The 21,145-nt window shown below is 39.2% G+C and overlaps 1 protein-coding gene across 2 annotated transcripts; it reads left to right on the forward strand.

The window, feature by feature from the left end:
- Positions 1-1,100: 1,100 nt before the first annotated feature.
- LOC5570060 lies at positions 1,101-17,958 on the forward strand. 2 transcript variants are annotated; one of them, XM_021850421.1, is made up of 4 exons: positions 1,101-1,258; positions 1,312-2,530; positions 17,420-17,575; positions 17,637-17,958. In XM_021850421.1, exons 2-4 carry the CDS (start codon positions 1,328-1,330, stop codon positions 17,811-17,813), a joined length of 1,536 nt encoding a protein of 511 aa, XP_021706113.1. In that variant the 5' UTR covers positions 1,101-1,258; positions 1,312-1,327; the 3' UTR covers positions 17,814-17,958. The 2 variants fall into 2 exon arrangements, with proteins under 2 accessions (XP_021706113.1, XP_001653049.1); XM_001652999.2 differs by having other exon boundaries at positions 1,320-2,530.
- The last annotated feature ends 3,187 nt before the right edge of the window (positions 17,959-21,145 follow it).

The following is a 21,145-nucleotide window of genomic DNA, read 5'->3' on the forward strand; positions in this document are numbered from 1 at the left end:
TGTAATAAGGTATTATATATTGCTGTGTGCGTTTGAAATGCAAATATCAAATGCGGGAACACCAAATGCGGTAAGATTTTCCACAAGTAATGCGATGTCAAAGATGGATTTTTCTTGCTAGGGTGGCGGTGATTTATGTAATCGTTGCTAGGTGTCCTTTGATTGTTTTGTGTTACCGCATTTGGTGGACGTTTAGACAAGATTTGCATCTCAAATGCAAAAAGCAATATTTCCAGTTTCCTCATGGATGTTCAGTTGGTGCTCCAATGTTTTTCCTCAAAACGCCAAAATAACTGGAAATTTCGGGCCGGTAAAATTGCTAATCAAGATGCAATAACTGCAAAACTGAATCGTTTAAGAGCTGGGATACAGTAGACCCATAAAAGAATGACATTTCGCCTGTTGATGGCAGGTTTAGTTTATTTGTCACGATCAACTTTTTTTTTAAACTAACAGTGATATTATTCTATTTTATTATATATACTTGTTGTTCAATAAAGTGTGGATATGTATTTATGTTAATGACAAAATTCAATTTATTACTTAAAGTTTTTTTCCCTCATCTGTAGAGCCTTTTAACCACTGCTTCCATTATTTAGGAATATTGTGGTAAAAACTTAAAGTTACAAAAATCAATGAAAAGGCGAGTGAAAAAGCTTATTAAATTACTCATTTTTGCGTAATTATCGAATAATTGCTTCCGTGCTTGAATACCCAAATATAGGTATTGTCAGTTTACCTATTTATGAGTAAACTCACTTTACCCATAAAATGAGTGTGTGCACTTTTTGGCGATTATGGGTAAACTTTACCCATATTTGGGTAGACTGATCTTAGCGTGTACTGCGATCAAAGAAAACATTTTTTTTTCCTGAGCATTCCTCGCGAGAAATTTCTCACGCATCGAGACAGGTCTTTTCAGGTGCATCTGCCCATAATGGTAACAAAAAAACGATTTATCTACTTTTGTTACTTTCGACCTATTCAAATCGAACTCCAGTTAAGGCCTTTTCAGAATGCCTGGATGTACGCAGCCATTTCGACGAATTGAATTTAGCTCAAAAAGATTTAACCTGAGACGATTTAACTAGATTTGCCGTGTAACACGACGAGCGTGTAAACAAGGCGGCTGTCAAAGCTTTTCAGCGTTTTCTTCAGCACAGGTTTACAAAAGCCGTAAAATTTACAGAAAACCTTTAATTATTGATATAATTTACTTAAATTTACTGAAAAACTAGTGTTCTGTGGAGTTGCTACCGTAAGTATGAATGATTATTAATACACATTCAAATGAATAAGTTAGGAAACAAGTGTTGCAGATCACACGATGTCAGCAAACGAAGAGGTGAATGAAACAGCGATGACCGCTTCCAATGGGGAGGGAACTACAGAAGAGCAATCCTCCGCCAAAGGTTGTGAATCGACTAGTATCGAAGGCAAAACCACCGATCCTCCGAAGGAAGAGCCCTCAGCTCAAGAATCAACAGCTCAAGAACCAACAGCTAAAGAGCCAACAGCCCAAGAACCAACGGCCGAAGGGCCAACCGCGGAAGACAACGAAGAGTTCGAATCGGCTCCGGAAAATTGGAATGATTTCGTCGTGTTGGACGAGGCGAATATAACGGATAATGAGGCGGAGGAGGACGAAGCGGAAGAACCGAAGTCAGATGATGACGACGGGAAGCAATGGGATTGCCCTGTGCATAGACTGGGACCAAGAACGTATACCATGAGCCAACTGCAGCCAACGGAGTTGGATCCCCGCTGCAAGCCGGATTTTCCTTTGGCTGGCTATTGGCCGGTTTACGTGGGTAATTTCCATATGTCCAAGCGAGGATCGGATTACAATTGCATGTTCGCAGTGCACAAGTATTTTGCCTCGAAAGGTCTGCCGGCTTTCATGGTTTTCCGCCTGAAGGATGCATTTTACGAGAATTATCAGAAACGTGTCGGATTGTATGACATGTTGGTATATTTTATTAACAAAAAAGACGCCAATCGAGCCATCAACTGGTGCCACGGAGATTTGTACTGGGGACACAAATTGAAGGTATACGATGGCCGTGCGGCAACGATTGCGGCAAAATATGGCAAGTCTAAGTTCTTCAAGATCAAACACTTGATAGCCGAGGACAAGCTCGAAACGGAGACGAGCCTGGAAGAATACATGCGACAATACGGCCAGGTCATTTTCCTCAGCAAGCAAAGCCTGAACTACGTTTACGTGCACCTGAATCATCATCCAAACAGGAACGTTTCGATCATGCAGGACCCGCGTCTAGTAGCGACGCCCGTGACGACCCCTGTCCGCAAGCAGCGTTTCATCGAAGAGGAGGTCATGGATTTGCTGACCCAGGAGATTGCCGAGAATCCCAAGTTTCTCCGGTCCCGGTTGAGATACATGTATCTCAAGTTCATCATGCATGGTGTCATTCCGGAAATGAATACACCGTGGTTGAAGAAGGAAACGAAATATGTCAGTAGAGGAGGTGCTCATTCGCAAGCCAATGTCAATCGTCACTACGCTAAGGTTAGTAGCTACATCTCTTCCCCTTACTGCTATACAATTAAATAACTTGAAATTTAAAATTTGAAGATGGGAAATGGTTTAACGTTGATAATTAGATTAAAACATGAATCATAACTTGCTTAGAGGAATTTAGGGCGAATAGTTCACCTCCAATTTTCACAACAACCAGTAATGCAAGGCTAGTAGCAGGTGTCTTTTCAGAGACTTGATGTCATTTTTACTAGTTCGTTTATTTGAGGCTCAATCGCGTTCAACGCTTTATGGTGCCGGAATTTATGTTTTGTATTATTTGCAATTTATTCACTCTTTCTGTATCAAAGTTAGTATGGGATGGGGCATGGTAAGGGCATGGCTCATCCGGGAGGTATATCGTGGTAGCTCGATTATCATGTCATGGCGTTTGTGCTTTCCACCACGCTCGCAAGCCGGAGACGAAGACTGTGCGTGAAATTTCCCCTGCGATATCCGCCGGTAGACGGGGCCCCACAGTGCGGCAGTTTTCCCCCACCGGAACTAGTGGACAACCTCCGTCGCCGGGGGGAGACAGGAGGACCAAAGAGAGCGAGAGGGAGTCAGCCTAAGAAAGCAAGAGCTTAAAGCAGGCCTGCCCAACCTTTTAGAATCGCGGGCCAAATCTATGAAACAATATTGAGTGGCGGGCCAAAATTTTGCCAATTTCATTTTTTTTATTTTTGTAAAATCAAATAAACGTTATATATATATTTTTTTGGGACTTTGAAATAGATATTTGCTTCTGTACTAATCTAGTCGAAGATTCTGTGAGAATTCTGCTCATGACTACGGCTGATTCCAAACCAGGATTCTTTTAGCCATGAACCGTGTGAGAATATTGTCCAAGATTTTATAAAAATTACTATCAGAAATTTTCGTAATATTCAATGAGAATCTCATTTAGCATTGTTAGAAAATCCAGTTCGGTTTTCTATTTTTAACCGATTGAAGTCCCGGATTTTGCGATAATTTAGTTTTTTTTTTTTTTTTTAAATCTTTATTAGAGTGTATTTTAACACACGAGGGCTAGTTCTACACTTCGATAATCGATAATTTAGTGTAATATTTTGTGAATTCCGTCAGAACCCCACTCTAAATTTATTTGAAAATCTGTTCTTCTCAGAATTATGTAATGATTCATTACAGTTTGTGTAAGATTCTTTCGCAGAATAATATTATAAATTCGGTGATAGGCATTCTGTAAAATCTTATTTGGATTTTGTGACAATCTTGCTCTACTTTTTATGAGAATTCTACCTAAGTTGTCCGTGAAATTTATTTGAGAATCCTGCATTAAATTTTATGAGCTATTTCTAATCTGTCTAATATTTGTTACAACCTTTCTCATCTATAAAATTCATGCTCCGCAATTTGCAAGAATGCAGCCATGAGTCAGTGAGTTTGTATTTGGCCTTGTTGGTAACATTTATTCGAACTTGATATAAATTTATTGCTTGATATAAATGTTGTCCATTTGATAGAAAAGAAAGTTATCTGGGTTCTCAAAATTTGCATTTGATCTTGAAAATGGAACGATTCCATTATTTTAAGAAATCAAGCAAATTAAGAAAGATTTAAAAAAAATATAAAGAATCTTCCTAATGAGATTTCTTAAAACTGAAGATTCTTAAGTTTCAATAATCAGCCTTGGAATGTCCAAACAGCAAGTTTCCAGAGCAGTGAAAGCGCCGGATATGTGAAGGGTCTTCAAACTCTTCGCGGGCCGCACAAAATGAAGTGGCGGGCCGGATGCGGCCCGCGGGCCGTACGTTGGGCAGGCCTGGAAAGTATTACGGCGTTAAAAATTTGAAGCCCCCGTCTCCCGAAGTAATACCATGAGGTAGATCCGGGGGACACATCCACATACCGTCAAACGGGGTGACTTGCAACGGCGGGGTGACTTGCAACACATTGTAATTTACAACTAAATTTCACTATAAGACACAATTTTCAATAGAAAATGTGTTTTAAATCGGTGCTTCAATACGTGTGACGCACAATTCAAGGAGGGACCACGATTAAAGCAGTTATTATGAATATGTTCATACAATAAACATAATTCTTTTAGATGTCTTGAAAACTGATACTTGATGGAGGTTCAAAATCGTGACCTGAAAACATGAGATAGATTTATTGTACAAAAGTAATACTCTACATGTTGTTTCCATAACTAATAAGTGATACTATGACGAACTTTATTTTACGAAATTGTAGCAACAACTTTTTAATAAAAATATTTTTTATATACATGTACCTATGCGGGGTGACTTGCAACACTTTATTTCTAAGCAATTTAGAGTTTTATAAAAGTTAAAAACTTTTGTGTTAGGTCTACTTTATAATCAAAAGAGTTATAATTCATCAATCAACTAATGACACTCGCTAAAAATATCGTTCAGTTAAGATATTGGACCTTGATGATTTAACGCCTTTTTTCCCCATACAAAAATAGCTCAATTATTTTCTTACAAAAATGTATTCTAAATGCTTCTGTACTGGTTCGAATGCTTTAAATATATGAATAACAATACTTCACAAGTGTGACTAATAAAAAATATCAACATTTTGTTGGAAAAAAACTAAATTAGCATTGAGTGTTGCAAGTCACCCCGCACAAGGACGTTTAGAAAATTTCACCTTTTTGATGACTTTTGATATGACAAAACAGTTCGATTCAATTTTCTATCATCTCATTCTGTAGGTGAGCCGGCCATTCAAAGTTCTACAAGGAATTTAGATATTTAGATTACGTTTAGATTATGGTTTTGGATGATTGACGGTAGGCTTATTTCCAAAAGCCGATTATATGTGGTGTGATTGAGTTTTTTCCCCTTTTTTTCCTCTTTCACAACAACTCAAGCGAACCGGAGTAGTTATAGAAGAAATACGAATGAAAACCACAGAGCCAAATCCCAATCGACGCCACAAGACAGCCGAGGATGGTGAATATTTTTAGCTTTTGCTAGAAGTGCGAGAAATCTATATAAAAAAAACACACTCGCAAGGAAACTCTAAGAACTATCGAATGTAACCACCGTCCCACTTGGTCATTTAGCCATTTGCTTTGCCAACCGTGAAGAGAACTTTGACGTACTAAATGAAAAAAATCTTCTATCATAAATCTCACCTTCCTCAGCGCCCACCTTTGCTTGAGAGTCTGCCTTCTCATTGCCATAAATTAAGCAATGTGGTGGGACCCATACAAAGGTATGATCTTTCGACCATAGCATCTTACTTTCTTACAAAAATGAGAGAGCAGACATTTTTGTAAGAAAGTAAGATGCATGCTTTACAGGTTTCATGGAACGGAGACCAGTTCAGCAACGTAAATCGTGCTAGGATCCTGAAGTTTTCGGAAGGCGCAAGAGTTTTCATTCATGACACCGAAGCTAGTGGATCCATTGATGCGGGACTCGTCAGTGAATTATCTCCTGTAAGAATCAACATTTTGGTACTTTGCGTTGAAAATGCGTGGAATAGTTATACAATGTATGTATAATATACAACAAAATTGATCTAGAATTCCAAGAATGGATAAATCGTATTTAACAGAGAAACTGTCGTTGGTGAAGCATACATCTGGAGGGTTGTAATATGGAAGACATATGTCAGATGACATGTAGTAAAGATAAACTCTCATGAATTTTGACTGAGTATTCGGTTTGAGCCAGAGCGTTAATGATTAACGGGTCGCAATGATTGATTAAGTGATTAATGATTATATTCATTTTTATCATGATTAATGATTATGATTATTGATTAAAAATTTTCAAGTCATGATTAATGATTGTGATTGATTTTTAAGCCAGAGTATGATTAATGATTATGATTAATGATTAAATTACAATTTTAGATGATTAATGATTATGCTTATTGATTAAACTCAGTATGATTAGTGATTATGATTAATGATTATGATTAACCCTTATATGCCTAATGTCAAATTTGATCAAAATTTTCAATTTCAAAACAATAGTTTTTTTTTTAAATTATCATTTATCGTATTTATTAGAGATGGTCGGGTCTCGGGTTTTCAAACCCGAAACCCGACCCGAACCCGAAACCGACGGGTTCGGGTCGGGTTCGGGTTCGAAAATTTCAAATTTTTCGGGTTCGGGTTCGGGTCGGGTTTGAAAGCTACAAAATTATCGGATACGTGTCGGGTTCGGGCTTGAAAAAAGTCGAGTTGAGTCGGGTTTGGTAAGAATTGCGAACAGAGTAGCAAACTTAAAGCTGTTCTATGCATCAGAAACGATAAATTTACCATTTTTTCGAGCTCGGGTTTTTCACCCCAAAAATGTTCGGGTTTCGGGTCGGGTTCGGGTTTAAACAGTGAAATATTTTCGGGTTCGGGTCGGGTACGGGTTTGCCTTTCAATTATTGTCTCGGGTTCGAGTCGGGTACGGGTTTGAAGAAATAAAATAAGTCGGGTACGGGTCCGGTTCGGGTTTGAAAAATGTGAAACCCGACCATCTCTAGTATTTATATTGAAAACGTCACGACCCATTGTGTGCTCCAAATAAAGAAATAAAGAAATTGAAATAAATCTGAGCTTGCACTATACAAATCTCGTCCAACAAGTCGTTGGCGAGTAGTGTGTGATTACTGAGTTGAAATCGAATTCAGGTTAACATCTGCGTCCGTGAGTCCTCTCGTGATGTAGGGATAACGCGCCCTATCTGGTGAACAGGGAGTCGTGAGTTCGATTCTCACCGAGAAGACGTGTAATTTCATCGCAAATTTCGCATATTGTTTCCCATTTAATCCATATGCGAAGATTATTTAATGTTTAGTTTTACGGTAGTTTTTCAAAATTATGTTTTTCAGTCGTCTTCTAACAAAATTCCGTAAATATCAGGATTTATGTTTATCTTTGAAACTGTGGGTATCGATTCGTAAATTACGATTCAATAGACCATTTCCGTCAGATCTAACCCCCAGAAAGCATATAAGCCAATGAAATTCACGGAAATGGTCCATTGCTCTGCTTCAAGAGCCAGTATCCTGGAAATAGTGGTCAATATATTGGCTCTGTGAAGCGTAGCTTGCAACACATCCAACTTCATAAATTATGAAGTTTTAAACGGAAGTTTCAAGCGTTATTGATAAACTTGAACATATGCCGGGTTGTTAAGGATTCTCGATTTCCCGGGGAAAGTATTCAACATATTGGTGTTGAAAATATCATTAGTAAGGCGAGCAAACCCCGGTTAACTCAAATATACTGCTAATCTTGTGATATATTATTATTAAACATTTAAATGTTTAATAGTATTTGCTCGCCTTTCTAGTGATTTTTAGTATTCCTTTTGAAAAGCGAAATGTTAAAATTTAATAAGTTGTTTATTCATACTCCAAAAGTTCCTCCAAAAAGAAAGTTCTGAAACTTTATGAATTTTGCAAACCAAGCATTTGAATTCATTATCAAGTGAATTATTGAAGTATTAGATATTAAATTTTTCCGAAGAATTGGCTTGTTTAGGAGTATCCAGGTTTTTGGATTTTCTGAATCTACATATATTAAAATTTCAAAATTCTCCGTACCCTGAAACTATTTTAATAACGGGTTCGATATTAGTATGGAAATCCCTTACGAATCACCCCCGGAAAATTCAATTTCGAGCGAGCTATCATTGTTTAAATTGAAATGTCTTTGAGTCTACTGATTGAAATCTTTTTGATATACTTGATATACTCAGAAAATGTGATCTTTCGAATAGGTTACAAAACACTGCAAATATTTCATCGATCAACATCCCAATTCTTGGATATATATTGGGCGAAATCAGTTTGAACATTCGCTAGGAATTTCCTAACGAGATCTTTATGAAAAACTGGAAACATATTTTTTAAACAATATTTAAAGAAATTTCTGCCCTTCCTTGATTTGAATCTAAATTTCAGTAAAAACGGTTTGCGATTAAAAATTTGCTGTAACGAAGTTCAAAAGATTTTATATCAGATTTATTGCTAATCAAGGGAAAAATTCATCATTATGTATATAACTTGTTTGTTGCATACTTCAAGGCGTTTAGAGCATACTCTTGGGCATTTAATCATTAGCTTTTGAATGATTAACCAATAATCAATGATTATTAATAAAAATAATAATTAAATAATCTTCCTATAGGAATATATAAGGCTCCGTCCACAAATCACTAATGCTCGAAAGGGGAAAGAGTAAGCTCATACGGTGCGACTCAAACAAAATTTTGAAAATGTTTATACGAAAAGCATTACAAAGAGGGGAGGGCTTTCCCCCAGGGTTAAAAAAAAACTCAATTTTTAGCGCTACGTAATGAATTGATGCTACTTACACGCCTTGACGTATGCAACGAATGAGTCATAAACATGAAAATGAATGGCTTTACTCATTATTGAAGAGAACAATTCAAATTGAAAAACTTTAAGCATGGTTTATCGTTTATAATCATCGAATGTTTAATCAAGATCAACTTAACGCTCTGCTACATTCAGTGGATTTCTGCAGGCGATGTTAGATTGCAAACATCAAACGTGAACAAAAATAGCGAGGAGCTATTGACAGAAATGCCACAATGTTGTGCCAATTTTCGGGTATTCATACAAAGTATACAACAATCTTATGAACGGCCAAAAAACTAGTGCTAGGTCGAAATTTTATGATCTGCCTCTATAAACAGCAATTCTTCATGTAGAATGGTACCACTCACAAGCTTTCAACCACGTCTTCGGATTCGGATCATATACAACTAAGAAATGCACCGTCTTACGTGGAGGATATATTTAAGGGTCTTTTTAAATCTTGTGATAACGTCTTCGGATACAAAGCAAAGCCATGCTGTACTTGGTTGGATTTGGACGTTCCTTGAGCATAAACTTTCATTGTTTGTGTCACAAGATATAAGAAATGCAAAATTTATTTATACATTAGAAGGCAATGTTGTAAAATTTGTAAAATTTGTAAAATGTTGTTCAATGATTGATTAATGATTGATTAAATGTTTGACTTATGATTAAGATTATGATTACTGAATAAAATTAGCGATCTTTATGATTATGATTAATGATTAAAACATAATATTGCAATGATTATGATTAATGATTAATGATTAATAATTGATTTTTTGTGATTAATGATTAACATTTTTGATTAATCATAAGCATTAATCATTAATCATGATTGAATTTATGATTAATCATTAACGCTCTGGTTTTAGCATTTCTTCGATAACGAGTGTGTTGTTGACTCCACACATAAGTTCTTAGCGAGAGCTCCCAGAATCGGCTCTGTAGCGGTAAAACCCAGGGAGTGAAATTATCGGTTACGGCGATCCCTTTTGAATTTAGAAAATGTTTATGTTATCACTCTAAACCTATTCTAAAATAGGGTAGGTGTACCAGTTATGGCCATAGTGGTTCCCTATTTCGCCACACGTGATATCTTGAATGCCTTCACATTTTGAAAAGTTTTTTTGTGTTTTAGTAGTAAAATACAGAATATATCTTGATGTTAAAACATTCAAAAAGATTAAAAATGTAAAATTTCTCCAAATTTTGCATATGGCCAAATAGGGAACCACTATGGCCATAACTGGTACATTTTCCCTATTATTTTTAATAAATGTAAACAATATTTTCGTTCTAAACATCAGCTTAAGGTTAATTTTGAACTTTTCTGTAAAAAGAATTTGAATTACGAACTTTATTTTACAAAAAACTACCCTACACTACGCTGTACATACCTCCACATAATTGATGTTATCTCAATATTCAATTATCTTTAAATTCATATTCAGATTCTACTCAAAATAGGACCCTATTTCATAGTTTATTGGTTTAAAAATAAAATCACAAAATAACTAACATAAGCGGAGAGCGTTTATATACTTTTTACTAGACCATATTCTGTTGTTTTCATCATTTCAAAATTACGCAATATTTTGATAGGACCATTTACTATGGAATATGTATATGCATTTAAGAGCCAAACTGAATGAAATTAACTAGAACTTTGGGTTTTGGATTAGTTATAAATGATATATTTATCAAGATTCTAGAGTATAAGATGCCGATATACACTCGTAGCTACTTTTAGCAGAAAAACATTGAAAAAAGTGGTATTTTTTCTTAAATTTACTTAAGTTTCAAATATGTCCGCTTATAAATTGTACAAATGTACTCTACTACATCTGAACAATGCAATGAACTCGAGCTATGATTTAGTCCATTGGAAATTATAGTTATGAGTGTTGTATGTTTGATTTTTGTTAGGTGTACGCATATGGAATTGGGTCAATTTTAGACACAAGTTCAATACTTTTTCATTATTCCAAAGATTTAAGCTAATGAATACAGTTTATGTTTGCCGAACAATAGATGACCTCTATCTGGGGCCCAGATAGCCGTAGCGGTAAACGCGCAGCTATTCAGCATGACCATGCTGAGGGTCGTGGGTTCGAGGTCGAGGATCTTTTCGTAAAGGAAATTTTCTCGATTCCCAGGGCATAGAATATCTTCGTAACTGCCACACGATATACACATGCAAAAATGGTCATTTGGCAAAGAAAGCTCTCAGTTAATAACTGTGGAAGTGCTCGTAAGAACACTAATCTGAGAAGCAGGCTTTATTCCAGTTGGGATGTAACGCCAGAAAGAAGAAGAAGATGACCTCTATGACCTCCGTTATTGATAAAGTAATTTGAAGTCCATAGATCATTTAATAGTTTTATACCAAATTGATATCGAAACAGTGTTCCGGCAGTGCTTCGGAAAGTCAAAGTAAGACGGTTCGTTTTCGGGACGCCTGAAGTCTGTTTTTGTTTTTCGTTTCGCGCGTTTGCTGGGCAGTGCTTCCAAAAGCCCATGCAAGACGATTCGTTTTCGGGACGCCGAGTAGTTTTACGGTTCGCGTTGTGTGAGTGCGAAAATATATCCGTGTTCAGCCGAGGATGGATTACCAACTGGTGAGCTCGTTTCATGCTTATAATGACACTTTTTTTCATGACAGCGTTAATTTTATGTAATATTCAAACAAACTTTGTATGGTTCGTCACTACAAGTGTCGGCGTTATGCCTGTTTTATATAATTTATATATACATATATTTTCTCTCTTTAACATTACTAAAAACATTTTTCGAATGTTTTGACATTATGGATGTTGAAGTTTATTTTAAAACTCCTACCATAAACTTTTCATCTCGAGACAAAAATATACAGCGTTACTCTTCTGTAATTTTCAAACAAACTATGCATGGTTCGTCACTACAAGTGTCGACATCATTCCTGTTTCATATTATTTAAAATATATACATATAGTTTACTCTCTTCGCCATTACTAAAAACATCTTTTGAATGGTTCGACATATTGGATGTTGGCATATTTTTTCAATCTTCTACCAAAAACTTCTCGAGACAAAATGCAAAACTAGCTTTAAGTTTAAGTCGTATTTTTCCTCCTTATCCATGGATCGCATCACTGACCAATGGTGACTGCCAGATCTATTCCTCCCTCACTAATAAACACCCTTCCCGTGGTGATTGTGGAGATGCAGAGGTATTCTCGGTCTCTAGAAGCAACAATCATTACACCCTAACATTCCTTCCCCATCCCAACTGACTATAAGGATTTGGCCGGCGTCGTTATTGATTAATAATATTAGATCTGCTAAAATTGTACTTCGAGAATAAGCGGAAACTCCCATCCCTTATTCATTTGGATCGTAGTGCAATTCTTACCAGGTCCGATCATCATAGGAGTAGCAACCATTGACATGTACAGTCAGTCTATGCTATGCTATGCTAACTTGATATCGAAACAGTGTTCCGTACGAAAATGAGTTTCAGTCACTACGAGCATATCGCTCAAACCGATTTTTCGGAGGAAAGATACGTGCGATAATATCAAACCCGTCCAGCACGGCGAGATTGTGGTCTCACAAAATTTTGCGTTACGTAATATTTGAATCTTCCCTATTGGATTTGTTATAATTTAATCAGGTGGCAGTTTGGTGCTGAGAGAAAACAGAAAGAGCCAAACTCTAGAAAAGAGAGAATGGTTGTTTTATAAACTTTTATGAGGTCTTGCGGGTGAGCACCCCACCAAGCACCCCAATTGTTCGTAGAAAATTGATCCTATGTGGGCATTTTTCCATTAAATACCTAATATAGTGTCTTTTGAATCAAATCAGACCCCAAGGTATTTTGAAGTAAAAGACTGGTTGATGTCTGTTCCCAAAAGATTAAACTTTAATTGGGCTGGATTCCGCTTTCTAGAAAATTCAACTAGTTGAGTTTTTTGCGGCGCAAACTCAATACCTAAATTCCTAGCCCAAGTGGACAGATTATCAAAGGAATTTTGCAATGATCTTTGCAAGATTCCCGCTCATGGGCCCTTCAAAGAAACTACAGCATCATATCTCGCATAACTTGTGATCTCGCCCTAAAAGCCATTGGTAACCGAGTGTGTAGCTCCTTGTTTCTAAGCAAATGAGTGAACCAGGATGAAAATTATCACCACTGGAAGATAGATGAGGATCTTCTCTTCATCGTAGCATTGTTCAATAACGGGTAGATTAATTCGTTTGCTCGGCAACAACAAGCTACACACTAGGTTACCAATGGCTTTTAGGGTGAGATCACAAGTTATGCGAGATCTGCAAGTTTTCTAAGCGTGAATGGTTCTTCTAAACAGTTGGCAATATCTTTTACATAAAAGTTATAAAGCAAGGGACTTAGACACAAATTGTTCTGCAAATTATTCAATATTCCAGGTAGTCCACTATTGTGCAGGGTTTCTGACAATATTTCTATCGAAACTGAATCAAAAGGCAAGTTGGATATCTGATGAAAGCAACGTTAGACAATCATTTGTTCCTTTACCCTTGCGAAAGCAAAATTAAGTACTGGAAAGCATATTGTTTGATTCCACCCAGTGATCGAGTCGGGATAGGTTCATTTTTTTTTTTCTAACAATGTCCTTAAACATGATAACATAGCGATCGGGCGGTATGAATTGTGATCAAACGCTGGTTTCCCGGGCTTTTGAATAGTTATTACTTTGACATGTCTCCATTCAGGTGGAAGATCAAGCAACCGTCTTTTAGCGATATCTGGGAGATTTTTAAGAACATTGAACTTAATCATAACGCGCCCCGGAGAGAAGCTGTTTGATGAAAAAAGAGTCATGGAAAATTCCAGCATAGAGAATGGTCTGTCCAAAGAATCGTCTCTTGGAGTTTCCTTAAAAGGCGGATGAGCTGGAACTGAGTCTGGGCAGACCTTTTCTGCGAAGTTTAATATCCAATGGTTGGAGTATTCATCACTCTCATTTGAAGATGAGCGGTTTCGCATGTTGCGAGCCACTCTCCTAAGCGTCGAAATTGAAGTTTCTCGCGAAAGGCCATCAATGAAACGCCGCCAATAACTACGCTTCTTCGCTTTGATTAGATTTTCCAGCTTTCTTTGGAGCTTCTATACATCTATACAAAGATTTCAAGGCATTAGATTTTTCTCGATACAACTGAGTGCATTCATCATCCCAAGCGGGTGTGGCTGGTTATCTTTTGAAAGATGCACTTGGAGGAATCTCGTTTTAATGGAAGGTCTCTAACGTCTCTTTTTAATCAAAATGGTCTATAAAGTTGCTTTTTTTTCTCTCCTTGCAATGAATTCTGATTCCTAGATGCTTTTCCTGGATTTTTCCATCAATTCCATTTTCCTGATATTTCCTTAAGGTTCCTACAGGAGTTCTTCTAAGACTAACCTCGAGGGTTATATTTCAGAGTTTGTAGCAAGTACGCTTTATTATTTATTAAAAATTCTTTGTTAAATTTAAGACTGTAAATATTACATGTTATTTTGTTATTTGTTAATTTATTAAACTTTGCATGTCCATTCGTTTTTATAAATTTAATCTCCAATGCAATCACCGCCAATTGCTCTCATAGAGAATATACGACATAGTTACTCACGCCTAAAACGAGTGTCTTGAGTTCCCTATGGTCAGCTACCAGGAAAGCGCATGGTTTTGCAAGCCTGTTGAGCGTCATGACGCCACCCAAAATCCGCTTGGGTTGCGGGCACTGACCCATATGCCTATGCTATTCAGGATGCGTTGACCTTTTCCTTGTTCGGCATTCCACGCTTGTCACGAAGCTTAGCGAGCAAGCTGACTAGATGGTTTGAATAGTCAGTTGGAATGAGATGCACGACTTCGGGAAATATTGCAGATAAATTCCTTTGATGCTCGGTTTCGCAAAATTTAACTTCGTTGAATTTCGCGAAGTTGGGGACAATGTTGAAAAACTGCGGCATCTGAGGATTACTTCAGCCTCGAATCGTTCACTTTGTTCCGTTTCGTGGAAGAGGCAAGAACGGTCTAATTTTTGTTACCGTGCCGCAGTGTGATTGTAAAGGTGAAAATGACATAGGAAACTTAAGATATTTAGCTAATTTATGTTCTTCCATATCCCTCTAGTAAGCATAGTTGTAGTAAAGTAGTGCAGGGCGATCATTACTTACCAGATCGTGAAGTGTGTGCGTTGATATTGTTTCAAGAAGGTAATAGACGTTCATTGTGAAAGGTGAAACAATATTTTAATTCCTTCCCCACGTGTGCGCATGAAAATTCTATCCGGAATAGGTCGTGGCAGCATAGGCGAAGCCGTCACACTGCGATCAGTTTTTGCGACCGTTTTTGACCCCACGCAGCGGCTTCAAAGCTTCCCGGGGTACACGTGGCCGGAGAAGGACGCGATCGCCAATTTCGCGCCTTTGGCAGGCAAGCCTACTATATCGTTCAACCAGCAAGAGTCGAGAGGAGACCAACCCCCCTGCAGCGAGCATCGTAGCACCAAACAAGCCAGCACGCCACCGGAGCAAATTGCCGACGGCGCCTCAACTTGTGTGCGCGCCACTGCAGGATCGAGCGTTTGTACCGCGCTTACGCGTAAGCCCGCGCACCGGTGAGGGAGACACCACCAACCGCATCGCCCGTTCGATCGCCATCCCGGCGAGAGTACCAGGCTGGAGGTAGTGCGCTAATCTGCCCCAGTCATCGTAAGCGTCTCCCCACCCACATCAAAACCCTAGGTAACCGTGAGTACTATTGCATGCATGTTTGTTAGTGTCGTCCATGGCCATGTGATCCAATAGAGGCACAACAACATTATTTTTGCTAGTCCGTCATAGCCCATAATTCGACGGCTCTAGCATAGAACTCACCCGAGAGTGAGAAGTGATGGTGTGAGCTCCCCGGAGCGAGTGTCGGAGTTGGAGCGAAAGAAGAGCGTAGCAGCAGAAGATCTCGCGCATCGAGTGCGCGCCGCAGGAGAAGTTGATCCGCACACACAGAAATAGCTAGAGGGAAGTTAATGGGAAAGAGAGTAGACTAGGCCTAGGCAATGTAGAGAGCGATAGTGGAAATAAAGCATGTATAACTAGTTTTGGAGCAATCCATGTATTTTTGTTCCCCCAATAAAATTTAGTTTGCTCCATGCACGGAGGAAAAAGCTCTATGTATTTTGAATGTATTTAGTTAGCGTCTTTTAAGGTTTCTATGTTGCTTCGCGTCCGTATGTAGTTTTTTGTAGTAATTTTGGGTTATTTACTGGGTGGTCAGCCCGAAACTGACTTTATGTTATTTTGGGACTGTTCTTTAGTTTTCTGCGGAGTGGGACGGGTGAACGTTTTGGACTGGACCTGTGAGGAAAAACCCCGCCTTCGAAACTTGTCCTCGGCCGTTTATTGGAGGAATTTATTGGTGAACTTTTCTGAAGTTGCTGTGTCCGCTCGGAAACGTGAAGTACGACGGACTATTTGAGTCAGCCAGTCAGCTTACCCACTAATGAAGTGACCCTTCCCCAAGAAGGTCTCAAGCCGGGCAACGTAATCTCTGTTGGGTGGTCTCCTTTCGGAGTGGCGCATAAGCTACCCAATTAAAAAGTAAGCTCGACAGGCTGGCCCGTTATAAGTTTTGATAAAAATTTTGATAGGCTTTTCCAATAATTCTTCAAGGAGTTCCTACGTCGATTTTTTCAGTTATTTCTATTGCCATTTTAATATTTCTTCGTAAATTCATCTACGGTTTATCTAAAGAATTGAAGGAAACCTATTAAGAACTCTTCTTTATTGAAGAACTCAACAAATACGACCAATGATTCATCCTTATGTTCATTAAGAAGCTTTATTTGAAGATTTTTATTATTTAGAAATTTCTCAAACATTTCATCCACGAACTTCTTCCGCAGTTCTTCCAAACAATTTCGAGTAATTTTCCAAGTACAATTTTCTTGGATTCTTCAATTAGTCCACTTTACTCTACAAATGCTACAGCAATTATTCCGACAATTTTTTACACTAGTTTCGTCAGGGATTTTCTTAATAACAAGTTGTTTAGCCCTAGGCTAGTTCATCTCGGGACCAACGGCTTTACTTCTCTTTCGAAGGAAGTCGTCACTATTTTTTTAGTGACTATCTCGTGGATGGGATTCGACCCCAGGACCACTACACCAGGTCCGTCCCCATTTCAATAGTAATTTCCATACAAACTTTGAAGAGCTTGTGCAGTCTTAGTTTTCATGCGAATGAGCTCAAATTGGGAGAACCCTTAGAATTTGTTCAACAATCGAATAAGTGGTGATGAGCAAACCCGATGTTTTGAACCACGCGAATAGTTACGCAATAAACCCGATTTTCTTATTTTAACCTTTCTATCAGTACATAACGTTGAAATAAACAGAAAGGAATAATAATGTTTGTTGCTTCGCTCGTGATATTTGTGTCTTCTAAGTTTCAGCACAATACCTATTGAAGTTGGATTCCAAACCCCTCACCTTAAGGGGATAAACTGTTTGCTATCGAATGTGTGCTTATGCTTATAATGCTTTTGCTTCTAGGAGGTTATTCCGCAAAAACGCCGATACGATGACTACAACCACGGAAATGGGGCGTCGCAACCTCGGTCTAGACGACAGCTTCTAAATGAGGCTAGGCAGCTGGAAGAACAGCTGAGAGCTGTCCAATCCAAAATCAATTCGAGGATTGCTACTTCAGTAAGTTGTTCAACGAGCTTTTTGTTCTTTGAAAAACTAACGAGAAACTTTTTCATTCTAGGCAAAGTTACCATACAAGAAGAAACCTATTCCATTGGAAACTGCTAATGCAGATGAGACGATGCCCAAACGGCAGAAGACGGAAGCTCAACTTATGCGCCAGCGCATCCGAGGCTCCCGGCGTCGACGTGCTCCGAGATTCGATACTATGGCACCGGAATTAGATGGCGTATTGTAATATTGATTCATTAACATAAATTGCATTACTATTCCCACACCATTGGCAAAATGGATTGAAATCAAGTTGAGTCTCTGTATTTGTAAAGAATTAGCAAGTGAGAAAGACAATGGAAAATAAATAAATGCAGAATTCAATCGATAAATTCTTTGTCTAATTATAAAACTTTCGATGTGATCTACCGCAAGTCGTAAGGCCAGTTGAGAACCAAACAAAGTGTACCAGTTACCCAGGTAACCATAAGCCGTATATCGGGCCCTTTCAGCCATATACGGCTAATATAGTGCTATTTAACGGCTTATTGGCATTATATCAGCCGTAAATCAACATTTTGGCCCAATATACGGCTTACTGGTTACCTGGGTATGGTAATTAGCATGCCTAATATAGTCAACTTTCGTTCGTTGCACTAAACCCGTGGCCCACTTAGTGAAAGACTTTCACTAATCGGGCTAAGTTTTGAGCTGTCAAAAACCGATTACAATAGAAATCCAGGGCTACCAACAATCACAAATTTGTTGGAGAGCAGGTACATCACACACCCTGTAGTGGAGATGTCGATGGGTAAGAATTGCAGAGGTAGTATTTTAATAAATAAAAGAGAGGTGCTGACGTAGTAGCAATATCAGTCGGTAGCCTGCGGTATGGAAGGAATAGCCTTGTTTTGTAGTCGTTTATTTCAACAGGTTATGGGCCCAGGAACGCCTGGAGTACGCTCAGGCGGCTTCAATGAGGGACCACGAGGAAGCACCTGGACGAGGAGACATGGCCTAGACGAGGAGGCAGAATGTCAGTGAGTAGGTAGAGCCTGGACGGAAGGTGGAGTCTGGACGGGAGGTGGCTTGGACGGGAGGTGGCTTGGACGAGGTGCCCAAGAGTTGGAGGCCAAGATGCCGAGGACGAGGCAGAAGGTGCGGATGCTGGCTGATCGGACGACGAGCTTGGAAGAGCTAGAGGAGCTCGAGAGTCAGGAGGAGCTCGTAGGATGGCGCAGTTGACCAAGCGGACGATGGTGCAGCTGGCCAGGAGAAGCTCGACTAGGAGGAGTTCGGTAGCTGGAGCTCAGTGCCAGGAGGAGCTTAGTGGACAAGAGAGGCTGGCAGATGGCGGTTTGAAGGTTGTGTGATGAGGAGGAGTGTTGGAGAGCAGGTACATCACACACCCTGTAGTGGAGATGTCGATGGGTAAGAATTGCAGAGGTAGTATTTTAAGTGAATTAATTGTAGATATCTTTACCCTGACATGAAATAAAAGAGAGGTGCTGACGTGGTAGCAATATCAGTCGGTAGCCTGCGGTATGGAAGGAATAGCCTTGTTTTGTAGTCGTTTATTTCAACAAAATTGCGGTTTATGTCAGAAAGTGACGCTTGCCTTCGTTTTAGGTGGGCCATAGCCCACTTAACGGGAGCCCAATTAAAACGAAGTGCAATTAAACGCAGTGCAACGAACGAAATTCGACTGTAGACTGATGCAAATTTTGAAGTTTCTACTCCCCTATGCTTAAACGGTGTCAATTATGTTGAAAACCATTCCCTCAAAACTCAAGGTGATTTGAAATAAATGTTGGTCGCGCACACGCCATTTTAGGTTTATATGGAAATTACTATGCAATAGACAAACCTTTTGTGTTCAGTCCTCCAACTGCTCGTCATAATAATCTATGGAAAAGTGAACACTCTTCTCATGTGAAGTCTTGGAAAACTTCCTAGCTGCAACTTTGCCGAATACCACATTTTATGGGACGTATGAATAATTTGATACTGTTATAGCATCCGAATTTTCACGTTTTCGTAACGAACTAACATTATTCTTGATTTATGGCTATAGCAGTCATGCGACTCAAATGTAAAGGGAGTCTATAGAAGATTTTTACAAATGATTGAAATGAATACGTGGATAGGCGTCGCAAAAGAGCGACAAGATTGAAATTTAATTAGGTGTTGAAAATTGAGCAAGCCATTTTTTTTAAAGTCAGTAAGCATGGAGAAGGGTTGGCTCCCTGGGTTGGCTTTGCTACCAAAACAGGCAGCCTGTTCTTCGCGCAGAAACCGAAAAGGATCAAGTTTTTGAGTTCATGCTGTTTGTGTTATTGTAATTCTCTCCTAAACACTTCATTGGGATTACTTTATAATTACAGAACCAGAGATCAATTTCAATTTAACTCTTTGCGACTTTGTAAACAAACATTCGAATTGCGAGTGCATTTGAGTGAAGTCACTGGAAAGCGCACACAGTAAAGTAGGTGGCCAGAATAAATAAATGATTTATGATTGGGGAACTTGTTGCCAATTCTCTTTGCGCAACTCTCCATTCATAGACTGGGCATTTCATGGGGCCCAGATAGCCGTAGCGGTAAACGCGCAGCTATTCAGCAAGACCAAGCTGACGATCGTGGGCAGACATAATGTGCTTAAGAGTAGCAAGTGCATACCGGACGGCATCTAAAGAGGCCATGTGCATCATAGCCGGGATGACGTCCATCGGGCTCATCATCAAGGAAGATGTTCAATGCTTCAACCAAAGGGGTACCAGAGGAGTCCGCGACGCGTGTAAAGAGGAAACGCTCAGAAGCTGGCAGCAGGAATGGGATAACTCCACTAAGGGTAGATGGACCCATCGGCTAATACCAAATGTGTCAGATTGGTATAGTAGAAACCATGGGGAAGTGAACTTCCACCTGACGCAGTTTCTGTCAGGACATGGTTGCTATAGACAGTACCTGCATAGGTTCGGGCACTCAGAATCTCCTGCGTGCCCCAATTGTGCTGGTGTGGAGGAAACAGCGGAGCATGTCGTATTCGATTGCCCCCGTTTCATTGTTGTGAGAAGTAGTCGCATGCTCACTACTTGCGTAAGGGACACGTCTCCCGACAATATAATAGAGAGAATGTGTGCGGATGCCGAGTGTTGGAATGCAGTAACTACGGCTGTCACTCACATTATGTTAGAATTGTAGCGCCTATGGCGCGCCTACCAAGAGTTGGCTGCAGAGGATTAGCCCTGCCGAGGCTGATCTCTTGTAATATTGTTTAAGTCGACTAGGAGAAGCAGTTTGCCCAGGCTACTTCTGCTACACGTGTTGTGCTATATGCACAACACCCTCCACGAAGAAATACCGTAAGGTGGTTCCGGGGAGATAATGGTCTGAGTCCAAGGGTCATGTCGATGCACTGTTCACCACTTGAGAAATTCCAAAAGAATTGCTCAAGCACAGTGCATAGGCTGTTTTTAGCGGGTCGTCGTTGGTGCGTCATCCCCGCATTCCCTGAGTTACCTTCTCAGGGAATCTGTTTGCAGATCGTTAGAATTCCAATTTTATGTCACTGATCGCT

The sequence above is a fragment of the Aedes aegypti genome, chromosome 3 (assembly GCF_002204515.2).
Source record: "Aedes aegypti strain LVP_AGWG chromosome 3, AaegL5.0 Primary Assembly, whole genome shotgun sequence".
NCBI classification, from domain to species: Eukaryota; Metazoa; Arthropoda; class Insecta; order Diptera; family Culicidae; genus Aedes; species Aedes aegypti.